Genomic DNA, 20,084 nt, shown 5'->3' with positions numbered 1-20,084 from the left:
CTAGGAACCCTCCAACCACAAGGGATGAACTCGGATTTCACCAGTTTCCTAATTTCCCCTCCCCCCAGCCTGTCTCAGTCAAATCCATCAAATTCAGCACCGCCTTCCTAACCTGAGATCTTCTTCCCGACCTCTCCGCCCCCACCCCAGTCTGACCTATCACCCTCACCTTGACCTCTTTCCACCTATCACATTTCCGACGCCCCTCCCCCAAGTCCCTCCTCCCTACCTTTTACCTTAGCCTGCTGGACAAACTTTCCCTCATTCCTGAAGAAGGGCTTATGCCCGAAACGTTGATTCTCCTGTTCCCTGGATGCTGCCTGACCTGCTGCGCTTTTCCAGCAACACATTTTCAGCTCTCAATACAGCTGCCCTGTATATCAGAATTCACTCCCATCTTTAAGATCTATTTTTCACCTTTGTCACTCCTTTATTGCACTCAGCATTCCTTATGGCTTTTGCTCAGTGCTTACTCATCATCTGTTCCACCTCCCCCTCTTTTAATTTTGGCAACAGTGTAAAAACTGTTTCCAGCCTTATTGGTCTTGGTATGTTAACTCTGTTTCTCTGTTTTTCTCTCTCCGCAGATGCTGCCAAACTTGTTGAGTTTCTTCAGCACTTTCTGTTTCCATCTGGGACCCTTAATGTTGTAACTACAGGCACAACATGCAAAGACAAAGAAGCTCTGCTAAACCTTTGCACATCTCTATTTGTTTGACCTGAGCTGAATTTGTGTCTAATTTTAAAGACTGCACTTTAAGAAGAACGTTATGGCCTTCTTAAAGGCTTTGAGAATAAAGGGAGGGTTCTAAAGAAAGGTCACTGGACCTGAAACATTAACTTTAATTTCTGTCCACATGCTGCCAGACATGCTGTGTTTTTCCAGCAATTTCTGTTTTTTTGTTTCTGATTTCCGGTATCTACAGTTCTCATAAGTTTTTGTTTGCCCAGCGTGGTCAGATGAGAAAAGCTCGGGTTGGCCTTCTTAAGGCAGAGAATTTCAAGTCAGGATTGATCAATTGATTGACTTATTGTTGTACTGTGTTCTGAGATGCAGTAAAAAGCATTGCTTTCAGTGCTCTACAGGCAGATCATACCATGTAAAGTGCCTCAGGGTAACAGAAAAGAGTGCAGAATACAGTATTACAGCCACAGAGAAGGTACAGAGAGAGAGAGAGAGAGATCAGAGTTAACATTTGAGAGGTCCTTTCAAAAGTCTGATAACACCAGGGAAGGAACTGTTCTTAAATATGTTCGTATGTGTATTCAAACTTTGATATCTTCTTCCAGATGGAAGAGGATGGAGGAGATTAGGGTGTGAGGAGTCTTTGATTCTGTTCGAAAGTGTGGTGCTGGAAAAGCACAGCAGGTCAGGCAGCATCGTTTTGGGTATAAGCCCTTCATCAAGCTTTTCCAGTCCCACACTCTCAACACTGAACTCCAGCATCTGCAATCCTCACTTTACCCTCTTCAATTATGTTGGTTGCTTTCCCATGGCAGTAGATGGAATCAATGAATGAATGTTGATAAAGCATGGGTGCTGGAAAAAGCACAGCAGATCAGGCAGCCTCCGAGGAGCAAGAGAGTCAACGTTTTAGGCATAATGAGAAGGGTTGTGCCTGAAATGTCAACTCTGTTGCTCCACGGCTGCTGGCTGACCTGCAGTCCTCACTCTCAGCTAACAGATGAAGGTAGCCTTGTGTAATTTACTGGGTTGCGTTCACCAAAAGAATTATGGAAGGTCTTGTTGGAGTGAAGATGCAGAAACCTCTTCTAGTAGCAGGAGATTTGGTTATGAGAGGATACAGGAGAAAAGGAAAAGTTGTTTTTTTTAACACAGCAAATTTGTCACGGTCTGTGCCTGAAAGAGAGCAAGAGCAGACTCAGGGATAATTTTCAAAAAGAGAGTAAGATATTTGCTTGAAGTGGAGGTTTTTCTTATGGCTGTGGTTACAGAGCTGGGGAGTGGCACTAATTGGATAGCTCTACAAAGGACAGGCTTGATGCACTGCATGACTGTGAATTCTGCTGCACAGACAGTAGTAAATTATTAACAACTTTAAGCCATCAGTGAGGTTGTGGATGTATTAAATCAGACCTTGGAAGCTGTTCTTGAACAGCGTGACCACTCAATAAATGCATGCTGGAAGAAATGAATTTGTATGCCAGTCATGTTTCAGACACATGGAGCCCTACAACTGATCTTTTCGGATATGTATTTCAGGAATCATCAGAACAGCTCTGCCGAACATGGACCGAGAGGTTAAGGATCGCTACCTACTGGTTATACAAGCTAAAGACATGGTTGGACAGATGGGAGGCTTGTCTGGGACGACATCAATCACTGTTACTCTGAGCGATGTCAATGACAACCCACCTCACTTCTCTCGCAGTAAGGAACTATATTGTTTTTTCATCAAAGCAAACTATACATCAAACTCTCACTGTGATATTGTCCTGCTTGGTAAGGTGAAGCAGTAGATTAGAATATATTCATACACGTTGGCTTCCATTCATATTGTGGTTGCTCTTCACAAATGTTACTGCCTGACATTTCTACTCACTCAAAATCAGCACAAAACCATAATACTGCGGATGCTGGAGATCTGAAATTAAATCAGAAATCACTGGAGAAACTCAACAGGCCTGGCAACAGCTGTGGAGAGAGCTAGCTTCTTTAGCTCTGAACGACTTGAACCTCATCCACACAAAAGGTCACAGCATTTTTAGTGCAAATTAAGTCCAACTTAAATTGAGCTTCAGACCATTTTTCGCTTTAGTTTAAATAAAAATTGAGCAGAAAGCCAGGCAGCCAATATGTTAAAAGTCCTTGAATTTTATTTTCATTTGCTAAGGAACTGCCTAGTATGTAGACCCAGCAACATGTCCTGTGTAGTTTGTTAAAGTTGTTTTCAGTCATTTAAACTGGTGTTATTCACTGGTCAATATTGATGGATGTTATTAATCGCAAACATTTAAAAGATAGGAACATGAATAAGAAATGTTTGGAAGGATATGGACCAAGTGCAGGCAAGTGGGACTAGTTTAATTTGAGAGTATAGACTGGTTGGACCAAAGAGTCTGTTTCTGTATTGTGTGACTCTACGACTATAACTCAGCCTCTTAATAAAACATCACGAAGCATATGAATTGTAATACTAGGCAGGTTGTGACAGTCTAGACAGTGTTGATGAGTCAGAATAAAGCAGATGTCTGCAACCCTGCTGCAGGTGGAAAATAAAATGTTATGTGGGAGGCTGGAGCCGATAATGCATGGTTAGCTGTCAATGTTTGGTGGTAGACAGGACAGGTAGAGGAACTGGGGTCATTTGGCAGAGAATGAAAACATTAGAAGGTAGGTGGAGCCCACCAACAAAGGCATCTTGATTTTTCTCTCTCTGCATCAAGACCTTCAATCATGGCTTACAAATGGTTTAAAATTGGAGGGGGTCAATTTAGAATGGAAATGTGGAGAGATTTCTTCAGCCAGAGAGTGGTGGGCCTGTGGAATTCATTGCCACGGAGTCCGGTGGAGACCAGGATGTTGGGTGCCTTCAAGGCAGAGATTGATAAATTCTTGATCTCGCAAGGAATTAAGGGCTATGAGGAGAATGTGGGTAAATGGAATTGAAACGCCCATCAGCCATGATTGAATGGTGCAATGGACTCAATGGGCCGAAAGGCCTTGCTTCCACTCCTATGTCTTATGGAAACTACACTGGTCTGTTTCGTGGAGGGATAGGGTGGATTTATGGGAGGACTGGCAAGGGAAGATTTAAATGGCATGGAATGGAGGAGCAATATTTGAGGCTGGATACAATGATACCATTGGTTAAATTGGAGTTAATTAACAGACCCAATTCGAAGAGATGGCAGAAGTCGTGAGTTGGAAGATGCTGTCAAGTGAGCCTTGGTGAGTTGATGCAGTGCACCTTCTAGATATTATACACTGTTGCCATTCTGTGTTGATGGTAAAGGGAAGGTTGTAGGTGGGACGCCAATTAAGCAGATTGTTTTGTCCTAGATAGTGTCGAATACCTTGAATGTTGTTGAAGCGACTGGAAAGAATTCTATCATGCTCCTGACCTGTAGCCAGTAGATGGTGGGCAGGATTCAAAGAGTCAGGAATTGAGTTCCTCACAATAGAATCCTGAGCCTCTGACCCACTCTTGTAGCCCAAGTATTGGCTAACCTCGGTTCACTGGTTAATGATGACTCCCAGCCCTAATGAAAGTGGGGATTTTGTGATGGAAATGTTCTTCAATGCTGGGGGTGATGGTTGGATTCTCCTTTTTCAGAGATGGCCATTGTCAGGCAGTTGTGTGGCATGAATGTTACTTGCTGCTTCTGAGTCTAAGCCTGAATGTTGTCTGAGTCAATGGTCAAGGACTACTTCAGTATCTGAGGAATGGCAAATTGTTCTGAAGATTGTGTAATATTAGTGAATATTCCACTTGTGACTTTATAATGGATGGAAGCTCATTGATAAAAAAATTGAAGAAAATAGGACACCAAGGTGAGGAGCTCAGGCTGAGCTGGAGAGCTGATGTTCTATTGATATTAATGATAGACCCCTAATCCTGAGACCCAGGTTCAAATCCTGCCATGGCAGATGGTGCAATTTGAATTCAATAAAAATCTGGAATCAAGAATCTAATGATGATCATGATTCCATTGCCGATTGTTGGAAAAGCCCATTTGGTTCACTAACTGTCCTTTCGGGAAGGAAACTGTCATCCATATCTGGTCTGGCCTACATGTGACTCTAGACCAGCAGCAATGTGACCAACTCTTAACTGCCTTTTGGGCAATTAGGGATGGGCAGTAAATGCTGCCATGTCCAGTGAAGCCCTCATTCAATGAGTGACTAAAACAAAAGAAAAGGCAATGTGTGTTAGCATTTCTGGTAGAATCAGGAAATTGGAGGCCTACTCCAGCTGAGCCACGTGCCCATACCGGGAGGTGACAGTCATGTCAGACAGCTGTCAGTTCATGTTCTCCTCGGTCTCGATGAGTTTTCCTCAGTAAACCTCACTGATGTTGGAGTGATGGGATCTCGAATTGACATGATGCCACCACTCTAGCCGCACGGTTCAACCTGGAGTGTTTCTTGACTGACCTGTGGGACGGCTCTCCCACAAGCTCCTAGATACCAGCGAAGAAGGCTCTGTTTGTCAGTGTTTTTGCGGTGCCTTGGGCCATATCAGGAGGCTCATCCTTTTTGTCAGACCTTGTTGTGGTTTGTTACAACTGAATGTCTTGCTCGGGCCAGTCCAGAGGGCAGTTAAGAGTCAACCACATTGCTGTAGGTCTGGAGTCACATGTAGGCCAGACCAGGTAAGGATGGCAGATTTCCCTCCATAAAAGGACATTCATGAACTGGATGGGTTTTTACAATAATCAACAGTGGCTACATTCCCACTGTGTAACTATGTATTTTATAGCAGTTTTTAAAATTTAATTCAGTTTTCACCATCTGCCATGTTGGGATTTAACTGCTGAAAAATGTGTTGCTGGAAAAGCGCAGCAGGTTAGGCAGCATCCAAGGAGCAGGAGAATCGATGTTTCGGGCATAAGCTTATGCCCGAAATGTTGATTCTCCTGCACCTTGGATGCTGCCTGACCTGCTGCGCTTTTCCAGCAAAACATTTTTCAGCTCTGACCTCCAGCATCTACAGTCCTCACTTTCTCCATGTTGGGATTTAACTCCTTTTTCCTACAGTATTATCCTGGGGCACTGGCCACTGTAGTGACACCTCTTCAAAACTAATTTTTGTGACCTGTTAAGATATTCCAACAGGGTTCTGTCTCTGCTCCTATGCTGGCTGTACCTTCAATGTTATAATTTTCAGTCAATCAAAGCTCCAATTTATAAATGCTAATTTACAAGATTATACCAATTTTTAAAAAGATCTGCAAAACATTAATTTCCTTAAAACTTCAAGCAGGCTAATACATTGGCTCGTGTATTCTGATATATTTTATTATTTCATCATCCCACAGTGAATTCTCCAGATTATTTCAACAATGATAGACTTCACTGGTGCCATTCTTGGTAGAGTATTGAACTTATTTTTTGAATAGTCTTTATTATTAACAAGGGGAAAGAAAGTCTTGTTTCAGCTGAAACTTGCACTGCCCAGTGGGAGGGGGGTTACTGCTATTCAATATTCAGATCATTAATCATCCATCGAGGAAAAGCATCAAGATCAGCAGGGAATTTGTCAGAGCAAGTCAGCTACATTTTCAAGAGAATCTGGAGAGTTCAGTCAGCCATCTTCAAAGGAACTCACATTCATTACGAGGGCTGTGGAAGATAGAGAAGAGAGGTTCTCTGTACTATAAAGTCAGAGATGAGGATGATTGCTGCTGGTTGTATAGTGTGGAGTATCATTCACACCTCCCCAGATATTATTGGACAGATCCTGAAATGATTTGTGACTGCACACAGCAAGACCTGGAGAGCATTAGGCTTTGGTTAATCGATAGCAAGATTCTTACCATTCAAGATACCAAGCAGTGAACATCTTCAGTAAGAGGTAGAGATGCTGAGGAGGGGGTGATGACATCTCTGAATGACTTTTTTAATTCTTTCACGAGTATCAGTAGTCCGGCCAGCATTTACTGCCCATGTCTAATTGCCCTGAGGGTAGTTAAGAGTCAACCTCATTGCAGTGGGTCTGAAGTCTCATGTAGTCCAGGCCAGTTAAAATCACAGATTCACTTCCAAAGGGCATGAGTGAACCAAATGGGTTTTTATAATTGACAGTGGTTACATAGTTGCCATTGGCTATCTTTCTACAGAATTCAAATGCTACCATCTGCCATAGTAGGATTCAAATCCATGCTCTGAAAATCTTTAGCCTGGGAGTTCTGGTTTACTAGTCCAAAGACTTCACCACTGCAGCATGACCTCCCCAAAACCTAGGGGCCCCAGACTAATACTCTGAGAATTGTGGGTCAAATCCCATCACAGCAGCTGGTGGCATTTAGATTCAGTTTGTAAAATCGGGAATGTAAAGCTAGCTTCACTGTTGGTGACGATACAATGATCATCGATTTTTGCATGGACCCATCGGGTTCCTTAATGTCCTTCAGAGATGGAAATCTGCCATCCTTACCCAGTTTGACCTACGTGTGACTCCAGACGCACGGCAATGTGCTTGACTCTCAGTTGTCCTCTGAAGAGACCTAGCAAGCCAAGAGCATTCAGAGATAGGTAATAAATGGTGGCCTAGCCATTGACATCCAAATCCCTTGAAACAATTAACAATGACAGAGTATAACCCTCTTCAAAGCATATACCTCTGCTTATAGATATAAGCACACTAATGTTTGTAGCTTTTATTTAAAAGAATCAATTGACGTTAGAGAATCAAATCTGCATTATTTGGACAGGATAAAATAAACCCTCAGATCACTTACCAAGTAGAAGATTTGAATCACTTAACCATGTATCATAACCATGTAAGTATCACAGAGGTAGCAGCTATCATTTTTATGATATTATTCTGACTGTGTTCCCAGAATGATACTGGTTTTTAGTTTAACTGTGTCTCTTCCATCATTTCAGTACAGAAACATCTAGAGGGAGAGCTAAGTCTGCAAAACCAACCATTTCTCAATTGATGATCCAAATTTAATAACATATATACCTTTGGCAAGAAATCATTAAGTAGAAATAAATTGCCAACCTGGAATTTGTTGATATATTACTTTAAATAATTAAAGTCAGAAGATGGCTGGCTCCGTTTTAGAATTAGTACATTCTGTGATTGAAAGCTTGTCTTAAAAGCTCCTCATTATTGAAGAACCTTTATAAATCATTGTTTAGGCACCAGATGAAGTATCAGGGCAAATCCAAACCATTTATTTAATGGAATTGTCTGCAATCGTCCCGCTGGTGGGAATCCTGACCTCTGTTTAGTTAGGGACAGGAATGGCAGGAGATGGGAAACCTGCCCATTGGAATGTGACTGAGCCACTGAAAGTCATGATACTTGGTATTTAATGGTGATGCACTGATTTTCCCAAATCTGTGAAGAGGAATTCTAAAAGAGTCATACCAAGACCTCGAAACGTTATCTCCATTGCTGTCTCCACAGATGCTGCCAGAATTGCTGTGATTCTCTGTTATTCTCTATTCTCTGTTTTAGAAAGGGTTTGTGTTAGAGTTAGGGTTAGGATTTGATATCAACTGTAATTTCCTGTCTACCTCTACAACCTTTGACTCGCTTGTCAATTAAGAATGTATCAAATGCAGCCTCAGAAACAAACTCTAAAGCTGTGCTCCCAAGCTACTGAAGGCACGGCCGCTGGTGAAAGAGAGGTGTGAGCAAGCTGTTAGAATTGAAAGGTTATAAGGATGGAGAAGATCGCAGCTACATTGAGAGATAAGACTATATAAGGATTTAATTGTGCCAGTTAGGAAGGTAGTGATGGTTGAAAATAGTGGTGGTGATGGGTCGGGGGTGGGGGGGGGGGGGAGGGGGAACAGGTTTGATGGATCTTTTGATGAAAAGGTGTTTGTCTTCAAGAGGAAACGTGGTGGTGAAGTGGATTTGGTGCTCCAACTGAGTAGCAGAACTTTGGGATAGTGCGCACCTGGGAAGGCTTGCCAGTGGATCCAGAACGCAGTGGGGTCTGACCATGACCAGTGTATGGATGAGGGCTTCAGCAGGTGTTCTGTCGCAAGGGCTGAGGATGGGTGATGGCACCGAAGCAGGCATTGGTGTCTTTTTGACGCACTAAGTATGAAAATAGAATGTTCACTCGGGGTCAAACGGGACATAGGTCTTCTTCAGCCTGATAGAAAGTTGCAGGAAGAAATATGGAGCTGGGCTAGTAAGTGAGAGAGCCAAGTTTTTATTTAATTCGTTGACGGGATGAGGGTGTCGCTGGCTAGGCCAGCATTTATTGCCCATCCCTAAATGCCCAGAGGGCAGTTAAGAGTCAACTACATTGCTGTGGGTCTGGAGTTACATGTAGGCCTGACCAGGTAATGATGGCAGTTTCTCCTTGGATGCTGCCTGAACTGCTGTGCTCTTTCAGCACCACTAATCCAGAATGATGGCAGTTTCCTTTCCTAAAGGACATTAATACACCAGATGGGTTTTCCCACCAATGGATTCATGGTCATCACTGGACTCTTAATTCCAGATTTTTATTGCATTCAAATTCCATTCTCTGTGTGGCAATATTCAAAACTGTGCCCCCAGATCATTATCTGGGTCTCTGTGTTAACAGTCCCATGATAATACCATGAGGCCATTGCCTTCCCTAATGCTCAGGGATAATTCTCCAGTTCAGTCCCATCACACTAGCTCATCGAGTTTAAATTAAACTAACAAATTTGCAATGACAATCTACTCAGTAAGAGTGAATCTTATTCAGTAGGTCGCTATCCCTGATGTTGTAAAGGCTGATCAGGTTATCAAATGCTCTTAAGGGAAGGAAATCTGTCAGCCTGGGTCTGGTCTATGGTCCACGTGACTCCAGATCCACAACCCTTAAGTATCTCTAAACTGGCAAAGCAAGACAATTCAGTTGAGGGAAAATTGAGAGATTGGCAGTAAATACAGGGCTTGCCAGTGATGCCCACATCCCATGACAGAGTCAACAAAATCATTGTGGTTTTGTCACACACAGGAGAGACGGAGGCTGAAGCAGCCCATTGATTAGACTGATCAGTTATAAAACCTCTAAATGCTTGCTTTCATGCCCAAGTATTCAATTTGTTACGAACCAAACTAGAAGACCAGAAGACATTGGGGTAAAAGGAGGCTATTCAACCTGTTGAGCTACCTCTGCCATTCGATGAGGTCATGGCGGTTATGATAATCCTCAACTCCACTTTCTTGCCTATTCCCCATAACCTTGATTCCCTGACTGATTACACATCTCTCTATCTCAGCCATGAATACACAATGATTCAGCCTCAACAGCCCTCTGTGCTAAGAATGCCATAGCATTATCACTCTCTGAGAGAGGAAATTCCTCCTCAACTCTATCCTGATTGATTGGATGACGGCTTATTCTGAGATTATGCCCCTCCGATCCCAGACTCTCACACGAGGGTAGAATCTCTCTGTCTCTGACTCAGTCAAGAATCCGAGGAATCTTGTATGTTTCAATAAGGTGGCAGTCATTCTTCTAAACTCCAATGAGCACAGGCCCAACACACTCAACCTCTTCCCATAAGAGACTGTTTTCATACCTAGAATCAACCTAGTTAAGCCGGGTTCAAATCCTGCCGTGGCAAATGGTGGAATTTGAATTCAATTAAGCCACCCGGGGCATGTGGCTCGTTGGTCTAGGGGTATGATTCTCGCTTCGGGCCTTCAGCTGGGTGGACATGCGAGAGATCCCGGGTTCAAATCCCGGACGAGCCCTCATTTCTTAAGGGCAGCACGGTGGCTCAGTGGTTAGCACTGGTACCTCACAGCACCAGGGTCCCAGGTTCGACCCCAGCCTTGGGTGATTGTCTGTGTGGAGTTTGCACATTCTCCCCGTGACTGCATGGGTTTCCTCTGGGTACTCCGGTTTCCTCCCACAGTCACAAAGATGTGCAGGTTAGATGAATTGGCCATGTTAAATTGCCCATAGTGTTAGGTTCATTAGTTAGAGGGAAATGAGTCTGGGTGGGTTACTCTTCAGAGGGTCGGTGTGGACTTGTTGGGCTGAAGGGCTTGTTTCCACACTGCAGGGAATCTAAAAAAAAAATCTAGAATTATGAATCTACTGATGACCATGGACCAATGGCCGAGTTTGGGAAAACCCATCTGATTCACTAAGGTCCTTCAGGGAAGGAAATCTCCCATCTTCACTTGCTCTAGCCTTTATGTGACTCCAAACTCACAGTAATGTGGTTGACTCTCAACTGTGCTCTGAAATGGTCCAGCAAGCAGCTTAGTTGTACAAACGACTGCTGTGGTTCAAGACGGCAGCTCACCACCACCTTCTCAGGGGCAACTAGGCAATGCAATAAATGCTGGCCCAGCCAGCGATGCTCATGCCCCATGCATGAATTAAAAGAAAAGAACTTTGTCCAGACTGCCTGCAATGCCAGTATATCTCTCCTTAAATAAGGGACCAAAATGGTTCACAGTATTCCATCTGTGGTCTGACGACTGCATTTTATCATTTTAGCAAGGCACTCTTTCAGAAAATAAATAGAAAATGCCAGAGGAACTCAACGGTTCTGGGTTATCTGTGGAGAGGGAAAAACAGAGTGAACATTTCAAGTCTGATAAGACTCTTCCTTGGAGCTGAAGGGCTTGGAAAATGTTTTTTATGCTGTTGGCACAGAGTGGGGAGGAACTAATGGGGCAGAAGACTCCTGCCTGAAACATCGATTTTCCTGCTCCTTGGATGCTGCCTGACCTGCTGTGCTTTTCCAGCACCACTTTAATCTTGACTCTAGTCTCCAGCATCTGCAGTCCTCACTTTTGCCCAGATGGTGAGGGTGCCCAGAGCACCCAGTTCTTGAAGAAGGGCAAATGGAATTCAAAGCTCTATTTCCTTTGCACAGATGCTGCTGAGTTTCTCCAGCCATTTCCACTTCTGTTTCAGATTTCCAGAATCTTTAGTTCTTTTGTTTCATTTTAGTCAGGTGGAAGGGTCAGGCTCAGCAGCCTTGAGGAACTCAGCATTGGGTTCGACAACCTCAAAGCATGGCCACTTGGATGAACATGCCAGTGCCTGAGTAAGTGTGTTGCATTGGCAGCTTTTCAATCCTCAACCCAAGGAACCCTGAAAAATTACATCAGTGCAACCACTTTTCCCTGTGGCTATTTCTTTTAATGTTCGATGATGCAGCCAATAAGGTCCTGCAGTCTTATCAGGCTTCAATCTCATTTGTTTCCCTGAAGCTATTTTCCTCATTTACTTGCATTCTTCCCAATGTTTGCAGCTCGATTTATTATTTTTAAAATGCTATTCAACCATAAAGACGGAGACAAAATAATTATTCAACTCCTCTGCTATTTTCTGGTTCCCCACCTGATTCTCTAAGAAGCTAATATTAATTTTGGCCATTTTTCTTTACTTTTTATATATATTTAAAGAAGCTTACATTGTCCATTTTTATATTACCTGCTCGCTTATGCTCATAGTTTATTTTCTCCCCTTTTTTGTTGGTTTTTGAATCTTTCCCAATCCTCTTCCCTAAATTTTGATACATTGCCACATTTTCTTGTCACTGGTACAATGCTTAATTTCCTTGGTTAACTAGGGTTGGTTAATCCTCTGCCTAGTACTCTACTTTGTCACTGGGTGTATCTTTATAGTGAGCCATGAACTAAACAGCTTCCATTATCCATTCAGTAGATTTTCTGCTAAACTCTTTTCCCAGTCCGCCCCACCTGACTCTGTCCTCATTCCTTTGTACTTGATTGTATATCTTTGGGCAGAAGGTAGTGAATGGTGAAATTCTCCACCACAGAAAGCTGTGGGGGCCAAGCACTGAGATAAATTTAAGAAAGAATTAGATAGATTTCTAGAAACTGAAGGTTTCTAGGGGCATGGGGAGGATGTGAGATTATTACATTGAGGTAGAGGATCAGTTTTGACCAATTCGAAAGGCAGAGTGAGCTGGGCAGACTGTATGGGGCACTCTCTCTGTAATCTACTTATATATGTTTTATACGCCCTTTCTAAACTCATCTCATCCATGACACTCCCCTTCTTCCCCCTCCATCGTATTTTCATGCCCGACGATCTTTCTCTGTCCCCAAGTTAGCCTTTATGTTAACAATCCCCTCAGATCTCCTTTAAACCCTCAGCTCAAAAATACTCCCAAATGTGAATCCCTCAACCCTTAAGCATCACAATCGAAAATGAACATTGCTTTTCTCACCTGAGTCCTGGATTGTTTTGTTACCTTTCAATTTTTTCCTGGAACTCCGTGTTGCAATATCTCCAATATCCGCTGCAGTACTGAAACAACTTTGATTAAAGTCACAAATGTTATCCTGCGTTACTGGGACAAAGGTAAATGATCCTTCTTCATCCTTCAGGACCTGCCTGCATCCTTTGATAACACCACCTCGTTCCAATGTCTCACCACTATTAGCCAGCTGGGTATGGCTGCTCTTACTTGGGAGGTTCTATTTTTATCTATCTAATTGTAGCCAGAAAATCTCAACATTTCTAAAAAGAAATGAAACGTTAAAGCTTTCCATCTCGCTCTTAGTGTCACTAGGACACAAGAAACAGACTTGAAAAGAAGGAATGCCAAATTGTCCATGAGAAGAGGGAGGGGAATGTTGCTTAGCATACTTGTCATGTTGTGTAAAATGGTGCCCTTTCTCAAGCAAAAACAGAAATTGCTGGAGAAACTCAGCAGGCCTTGTAGCGTCTGTGGAGAGAAGGCAAGGTTAATGTTTCGGGTCATTCTTCAGACCTCTTTCCTCAAGCCAGTTTCTTTCATCCTCATCCTAATGAGTGCACAATGATACATTTTCACATCTTGTCTCCTTTCAACGTTGTTTAAGCTGGAGAAAGACTGTCCCTACATCGTTGCCATTAGTATCCTGTAAGGATATATGTACGACCCTCCTCCTGTTTAACATCTACCCGATATCTCTCAGTGTCATAACCCAAAGACATAGCATTAGTTTTCACAATTGCGCTGGTGATACACTACTCCACTTCACCACCTCTTCCAATTGTTGCTGAATTATCAGGTTGTTTATCCAACATGCAGCATTGGATGAACCAGAACTCTCTTCCCAACTGACTACTGGGGACATTCCTTGTCCTTGGTTCCCCATTCCAAACCTTATTCCCGAGTAACTGATTTCATCTCTCTCTTTGGCAATGGTGTGAAATTCAGCCAGCATGTCTTGCAGCCTGTGTGTCATCCATGACTCTGAGTTAATTTTCCAACTTTGCTGAAGTTAAGGAGACGAAAATAGATGGAAGTGTTGAAGGAGTGAGTTTGCAATGTAGGGGCTAGTGGCAGATTGGTAGTTAGAAATTAGAACAGTGAACAGAGGGTGGATGTCTAGTTTCCCTCTTTGTTTCTGGTGGTCTTTGGCGGAGTAGGTAGGTTGTGAAATCTGTCTGCTGCTCTTCAGCAGTTCCTGCACAATTCTGCAAGCGGGCATTTTGGGATCTCTGCAATCTTCAGTGAGATGATTAGTTTCCCGAATTATATCAACAGAGGCCTGAACCATTGACTTGACTGTCAGTACCTTGCATTTTATGAACATCCAAAGAAATATGCTGTTTTATATGATCTGCCAGTCATTGTGGTTTAAGGGCTATATACCTGGCATCACAGTGGCAGTGAAATTCATATATCACATTACTCATTTGTGTGAAGGAATGTCTTTTTGGCAGAGGGGCAGCACCCTGTTAATGGCCAATACCAAGCCTGTTACTATAGTACCAATGTGAAACAGTTAGCTTTACCTCTAGTTTTTGAGATATCTTTCCCTTCCAGGGCAATCTGAGGTAGGCTGGGCATGAAAACTGATGGCTTTATGATCATTCATGATTAGTGTGATATACAATGAGAATTGATCTCATGAGTGTAGACATTATTCTGCAGAATAGCCTTGATGTGCCCTTTGTTGGCATCAAGCTTGTTGAGTGAACAATTGCCCAGTCCTTGTATTTTCTCAGTGATTCTAAATCTGAGCCCATTTTGTTTTATCCTGTTGTAGGAAGTAGGTGTTGCTGGCTGGGCCAGCGTTTATTGCCCATCCCTAGTTACCCTTGAGAAGGTGGGGGTGAGCTGCTTTTTTGAACTGCTGCAGTTCACGTGTTCTAGGTAGACCCATAATGCCCTTAGGGAGGGAATTCCAGGATTTTGATTCAGCGACACTGAAGGAATGGTGATACATTTCCATGTCGGGATAGTGAGTGGCTTGGAGGAGAACTAGCAGGGCAGTGGTATTCTCATCTATCTGCTGTCCTTGTCCTTCTAGATGGAAGTTATTGTGAGGTTGGAAGCTGCTGTCTCAGACTCTTTGCTGAAAAAAGTATTGCTGGAAAAGCGCAGCAGGTCAGGCAGCATCAAAGGAGCAGGAAATCGACGTTTCGGGCATAAGCCCTTCTTCAGGACCTCACTTTCTCCTCCCTGTCTCAGGATCTTTGGTGAATTGCTGCAGTGTAATAGTATATACTGTTGCCCCTACTGCGAAACTGTGCTTCTTGATTCCAGAATACCCTAAAGATAGAAACACCCTCCCAGCATCCACACTCTGTCACCTCCTTAGAAACTTGTATGTTCCAATAAAACCAATTCTCCTTCTAAACTGCACAATCTTCCCTTATAAGGCAAACCCCTCATTCCAGGAACCAGTCAGACACCTTCTTGGAAATGCTTCCAGTGTCCTTACATAAAAAGAGTTAAACTGTATGCAATACTCCAGATGAAGCCTCATCATTCCTGCTATTATAGTAGCCCTTTACATGAAAGGAAACATCCACTTGCCTTCCCAATTACTTGATGCATCTGCGTGCTGATATTTTCTACTTCATGTACAATGACACCCAGATCCCACTGTACCTCAGTGTTCTATAGTCTCTCTACATTTAAATAATATTCCAATTTTCTGTTTCTCCTAGCAATATGGAAAGGCTCACATTTTTCCAGGATATGTCTGTCTAACTGTCTAACAGCTGGATTGTTCCCTGGAATAACTGAATCCAGAGTAGATTCCTGCAGTCTGCTGCAGTGTTGACAGAATGACATGTCCTATTCATGTTTTTACATCTGTCTAACTTCTGTCCACTCCCTCAATCTACTTTCTCCTCTTTCAGACATTTTACACTCTCCTCACTATGTGCTTTCCTCCCTCTACTTGTATCATCAGCAAATCTGGCTTCTATACACGTGTCCCTTCATCCAAGTTCACTCATGCAGATTGATTTAATTTATTACTGTCACGTGTACCGAGGTACAGTGAAAAGTGTTGTCTTACATGCTTTACTAGTAGATTGTACCAGAGTTGAAAAATGTGGTGCATAAGCCCGAAACGTCAATTCTCCTGCTCCTCGGATGCTGCCTGGCCTGCTGTGTTTTTCCAGCACCACATTTTTCAACTCTGGTCTCCAGTATCTGCAGTCCTCACTTTCTCCTGGTACATTGTACCATACAAGTGCATCAGAGTAACAGAACAGAGTGTAGGATACAGTGTTACAGCTGACGAATGGGTGCAGAGAGAAAATCAGCATTAACATTAAAGAGGTCCATTCAAAAGACTGATAACGGTGGAGAAGTAGCTGTTCTTGAATCTATTTATATGTGTATCCAAACTTTTATACCTTCCAGAGTATATACAAGAGTATAACCGGGGTAAGAGGGGTCTTTTGTTGGTTGGTTCCCTGAGGCAGTGAGAAGGATAGATGATGCCAATGGATGGAAGGCTAGTTTGTGTGATGGACTGGGCTATGTTCATGACTCTCTTGTAGTCTCTTGCGCTCTTGGGAAGAGCAATTGCTGTATCACGCTGCGTTGCATCCAGGTAGGACGTTTTCTGTGGTACATCTGTAAAAAAATTGTAAGAGTCTTTATGGACATGCTGAATTTCCTTAGCCTCCTGAGGAAGTCGAGGTGTTACTTTCTTGACCATAGTTGTCAAAATCCATATTTTTATGTTGGTCCCTCTTTGCGAATAATACTTCTGTTTAATGTGCTTGTGGAAATAGCTGGTGGTCAAATGGTATTGATGATCATGTGCTCCATTATTAATGGATATGAAAGATTACATGACAACGCTGAGAGTGTAATCAGAGTGAGTTCAGCCTTGAGTCTGCTCTTCCATTGGTACTGGTCCATTTTAGAGCTCACAATGGTGTAAAAACATGAACAGAACATGTCATTCTGTCAACACTCTGGCAGACTGTGTAAGTCTCTGCAGGAATCTACTCCTTATCTGGATTAATTGCGCATTCTTTCTTCAGTTATTCCAGGGAACAATCCAGCTGGAAATGAAAGGGAAGGGATATCTCCATAACAGGCTCCATGTCCAGATCAGGAGCCTCTCACTAACCCCCCAATTCCCAGTCTCTGCCTCTCTCTATCAGTCCTCCCACCCTACCTAGTCCTGCTGTCAGATCCTCCCCTCACACCAACACCATCCCATCTTTCTTTACAATCCCATGCATCCCCTCCCATTGTCCCCTCCGGACTCAGCGCCCATGGATTCCACCATGGAGAGTGGTAGATCTGCCTATAGTCATAGAGTGTGATGCTGGAAAAGCACAGCAGATCAGGCAGCATCCTAGGAGCAGGAAAATCGACGTTTCAGGCAAAAGCCCTTCATCAGCCCTTCTGCAGTCCTCATTTTCGCCCTGCTTATAGTCAATGCAGTGCTGCTCCCAGTGGTCACCGCTAGAGCTGTTGGTCATCAGCAGCTCTTTGAGGTGGGATTTGAGCCCAGTTGAGGGATGGGTAACCTGCCTTCAGCTGACTGAAGCGGCTTATGCAAGACTGCCCTGCTAGGTGGGCATGTGTTCCTTGTCAATGTTTGTAGCAGGGCCAGAAACTCAGCATATTAAAACTCTTATACCTGGCATTGTATTCCTAATCTGTGGGTTGGGAAGAGTCCTGCCTAGCCTCGCATTGAGGGAGCATTCTTAATTGCCTTGAGGAAGTCATGGGAGGGGACACCCTTTTGCTGTAGATACAGGTGCAGTCCAGGTAAAAAGGGAGCTCTAGGGTTTGTACACACTGACAGTGATGGGGAAATTATATAATCCAAAGTTGGGCCTTCATTGCGAGACATTTGAAGTACAGGAGCAGGGATGTGTTGATGCAGATATACAGGGCCTTGGTGAGGCCACACCTAGAATATTGCGTGCAGTTTTGGTCTCTTTTTCTGAGGAAGAATACTCTTAGTCTTGAGGGAGTGCAGTGAATGTTTCCAGGCTGATTCCGGGAATGGCAGGACTGATGGATGAGGAGAGATTGACTAGGTTAGGATTGTTTTCAGTTGAAACTTTATTGCTGGAACAGCACAGCAGGTCAGGCAGCATCCAGGGAACAGGAGATTCGACGTTTCGGGCACAGGCCCTTCTTCCTGAAGAAGGGCCTGTGCCCGAAACGTCGAATCTCCTGTTCCCTGGATGCTGCCTGACCTGCTGTGCTGTTCCAGCAATAAAGTTTCAACTTTGATCTCCAGCATCTGCAGACCTCACTTTCTCCTCTAGGATTGTTTTCACTGGACTTCAGAAAAACGAGGGAGGGGGGATCTCATAGAGACTTATAAAATTCTAACAGGACTAGACAGGGTAGATGCAGGGAGGATGTTCCCGGTGGTGGGTGTGTCCAGAACCAGGGTTCACATTCTGAGGATTCGGGGTGGACCATTTAGGATGGAGATGAGGAGACGTTTGTCCACTCAAGGAGTGGTGAGCCTGAGGGATTCATTACCAAAGGAAGTAGCTGATGCCAAAACATTGAATGAATTCAAGAGGTGGTTAGATCTAGCACTGGGATCAATGGTTATGGGGAGAAGACAGGCTTAAGTTGTTGAGTTGAATGATCAGCCATGATTATGATGAATGGTGGGGCATGCTGAAAGGACCAAATAGCCTCCTCCTGCTCCTGTCTTCTATGTTTCTGTACTGATTGTAACAAAGTCAGTCAGTTGGACCTTGTAGAATATGAGTTCCCTGAGTGGGGCTGTTAATATGGTTCAATCAGGGAACCCTGGCTGACAGATACAAAGGGGAGCATCAGATGTAATGACACTCTGACAGCTGACTCTGCAGAGACAATCCTAAAGTGAAGGACTGTTCATGAGTAAATAAAGGGTGACTTGGTGAAGGGATACTGGCCGCTGTGGAGTTGTTTCAGTACCAAGCACCGTTCCTTTGCTCATCCAGGTGTAGAGGTAGTGATTTGGGAAGGTGCTGTCAAAGCAGCCCCGGTAAGTTGCTTCGGTGCATTTTGTAGATGGTACAGTGCATCAATGTGAGGGCGGTGAATATTGAAGGTTGTGGATGGGACATCAGTCAAGTGGGCTGCTTTGTCCTGGGTGGTATCAAACCTCTTGAATCTTGATTGGGGAAACGAAGGAAACCCGAGAGTGTTCCATTCCTCCTGACCTGTGCCTTGTAGATGTAGGCATCATGAAAGTTAGATGCTAAAGTTGAATGGAAGCATAAGAAACAAACAGACATTTCCTGTTGTTCATAGATGTGGAGAGCTTGATGATGTCAGATTTGCTTCATGAATGCTGGGATAATGGTGGGAATGAAGATGAAGTTGCACCTGTGGTGATCAGTTGTTTAAGTGACATGCATCAAGGATAACTTATGTTATCTGCAGAAATTAGACAAAATGTCAGTTGGGAAAGAAAATGAATTATGCGAGTCACTTCCTTGCCAAGTGTGTTTACAACTTTAAGCTTGGCATGAGTCTTTGGCATCAGCTGAAGATGTAGCCGATGGTATAAGATCTCATTTTTTTTTCCTTTAACTGGCCATTGAAAAGTCTGTTTCATGTTGATTCGATGGGTTTGTACAAGTACAAATAACAAAGAACAGTTGATGGATTTGACGGAGACCTTTATGTTGATCTGCTATCTGATGGCCCCTTTGAATTCCTGGGCCACATTTTATTGAGCAGATACATTGTGAAAGGAATATTCCTGGCAAATCTTCAGCAAAATGCTTCTTGCAAGAGATTACCTTCCACACTTCCTTATCGCAGAATTGTAACAGCACAGAATGAGGCCATTCGGCCTATCGTACTGCACCTCTTCTATTACCCGCTGCCAATCTCCAGCTTTCTCTCTGTATCCCTGCACACCATTTCTATCCAAGTAACCATCTAATGAATGTCTCAACAGGAGAATAGAGTCATAGAGTCATAGAGATGTACAGCATGGAAACAGACCCTTCGGTCCCACCCGTCCATGCTGACCAGATATCCCAACCCAGTCTATTCTCACCTGCCAGCACCCAGCCAATATCCCTCCAAACCCTTCCTATTCATATACTCATTCGAATGCCTCTTAAATGTTGCAATTGTACCAGCCTCTACCACATCTTCTGGCAGCTCATTCCATACACGTACCACCCTCTGCGTGAAAAAGTTACCCCTTAGGTCTCTTTTATATCTTTCC

At 43.5% G+C, this 20,084-nt stretch overlaps 1 protein-coding gene and 1 non-coding gene across 4 annotated transcripts in view; both read left to right on the top strand.

Annotated features, from left to right (window-relative positions):
- Positions 1–20,084, top strand: part of cdh7a (cadherin 7a) — a 170,436-nt gene that overhangs the window by 68,791 nt on the left and 81,561 nt on the right. For all 3 annotated transcript variants that reach the window (XM_043687680.1, XM_043687681.1, XM_043687682.1), the window contains exon 5: positions 2,225–2,392. In XM_043687680.1, coding sequence (XP_043543615.1) covers positions 2,225–2,392 — 168 coding nt within the window. The remainder of the gene's footprint in view (positions 1–2,224; positions 2,393–20,084) is intronic.
- Positions 10,302–10,391, top strand: trnap-cgg. The gene is given in 2 exon segments: positions 10,302–10,337; positions 10,356–10,391. It is a non-coding gene; the product is annotated as a tRNA-Pro (tRNA).

This window comes from Chiloscyllium plagiosum, chromosome 4 (assembly GCF_004010195.1).
Source record: "Chiloscyllium plagiosum isolate BGI_BamShark_2017 chromosome 4, ASM401019v2, whole genome shotgun sequence".
Lineage (NCBI taxonomy): Eukaryota > Metazoa > Chordata > Chondrichthyes > Orectolobiformes > Hemiscylliidae > Chiloscyllium > Chiloscyllium plagiosum.
The sequence above is the reverse complement of the archived record's forward strand: the minus strand, read 5'-3'. Positions and strand labels throughout refer to the sequence as shown.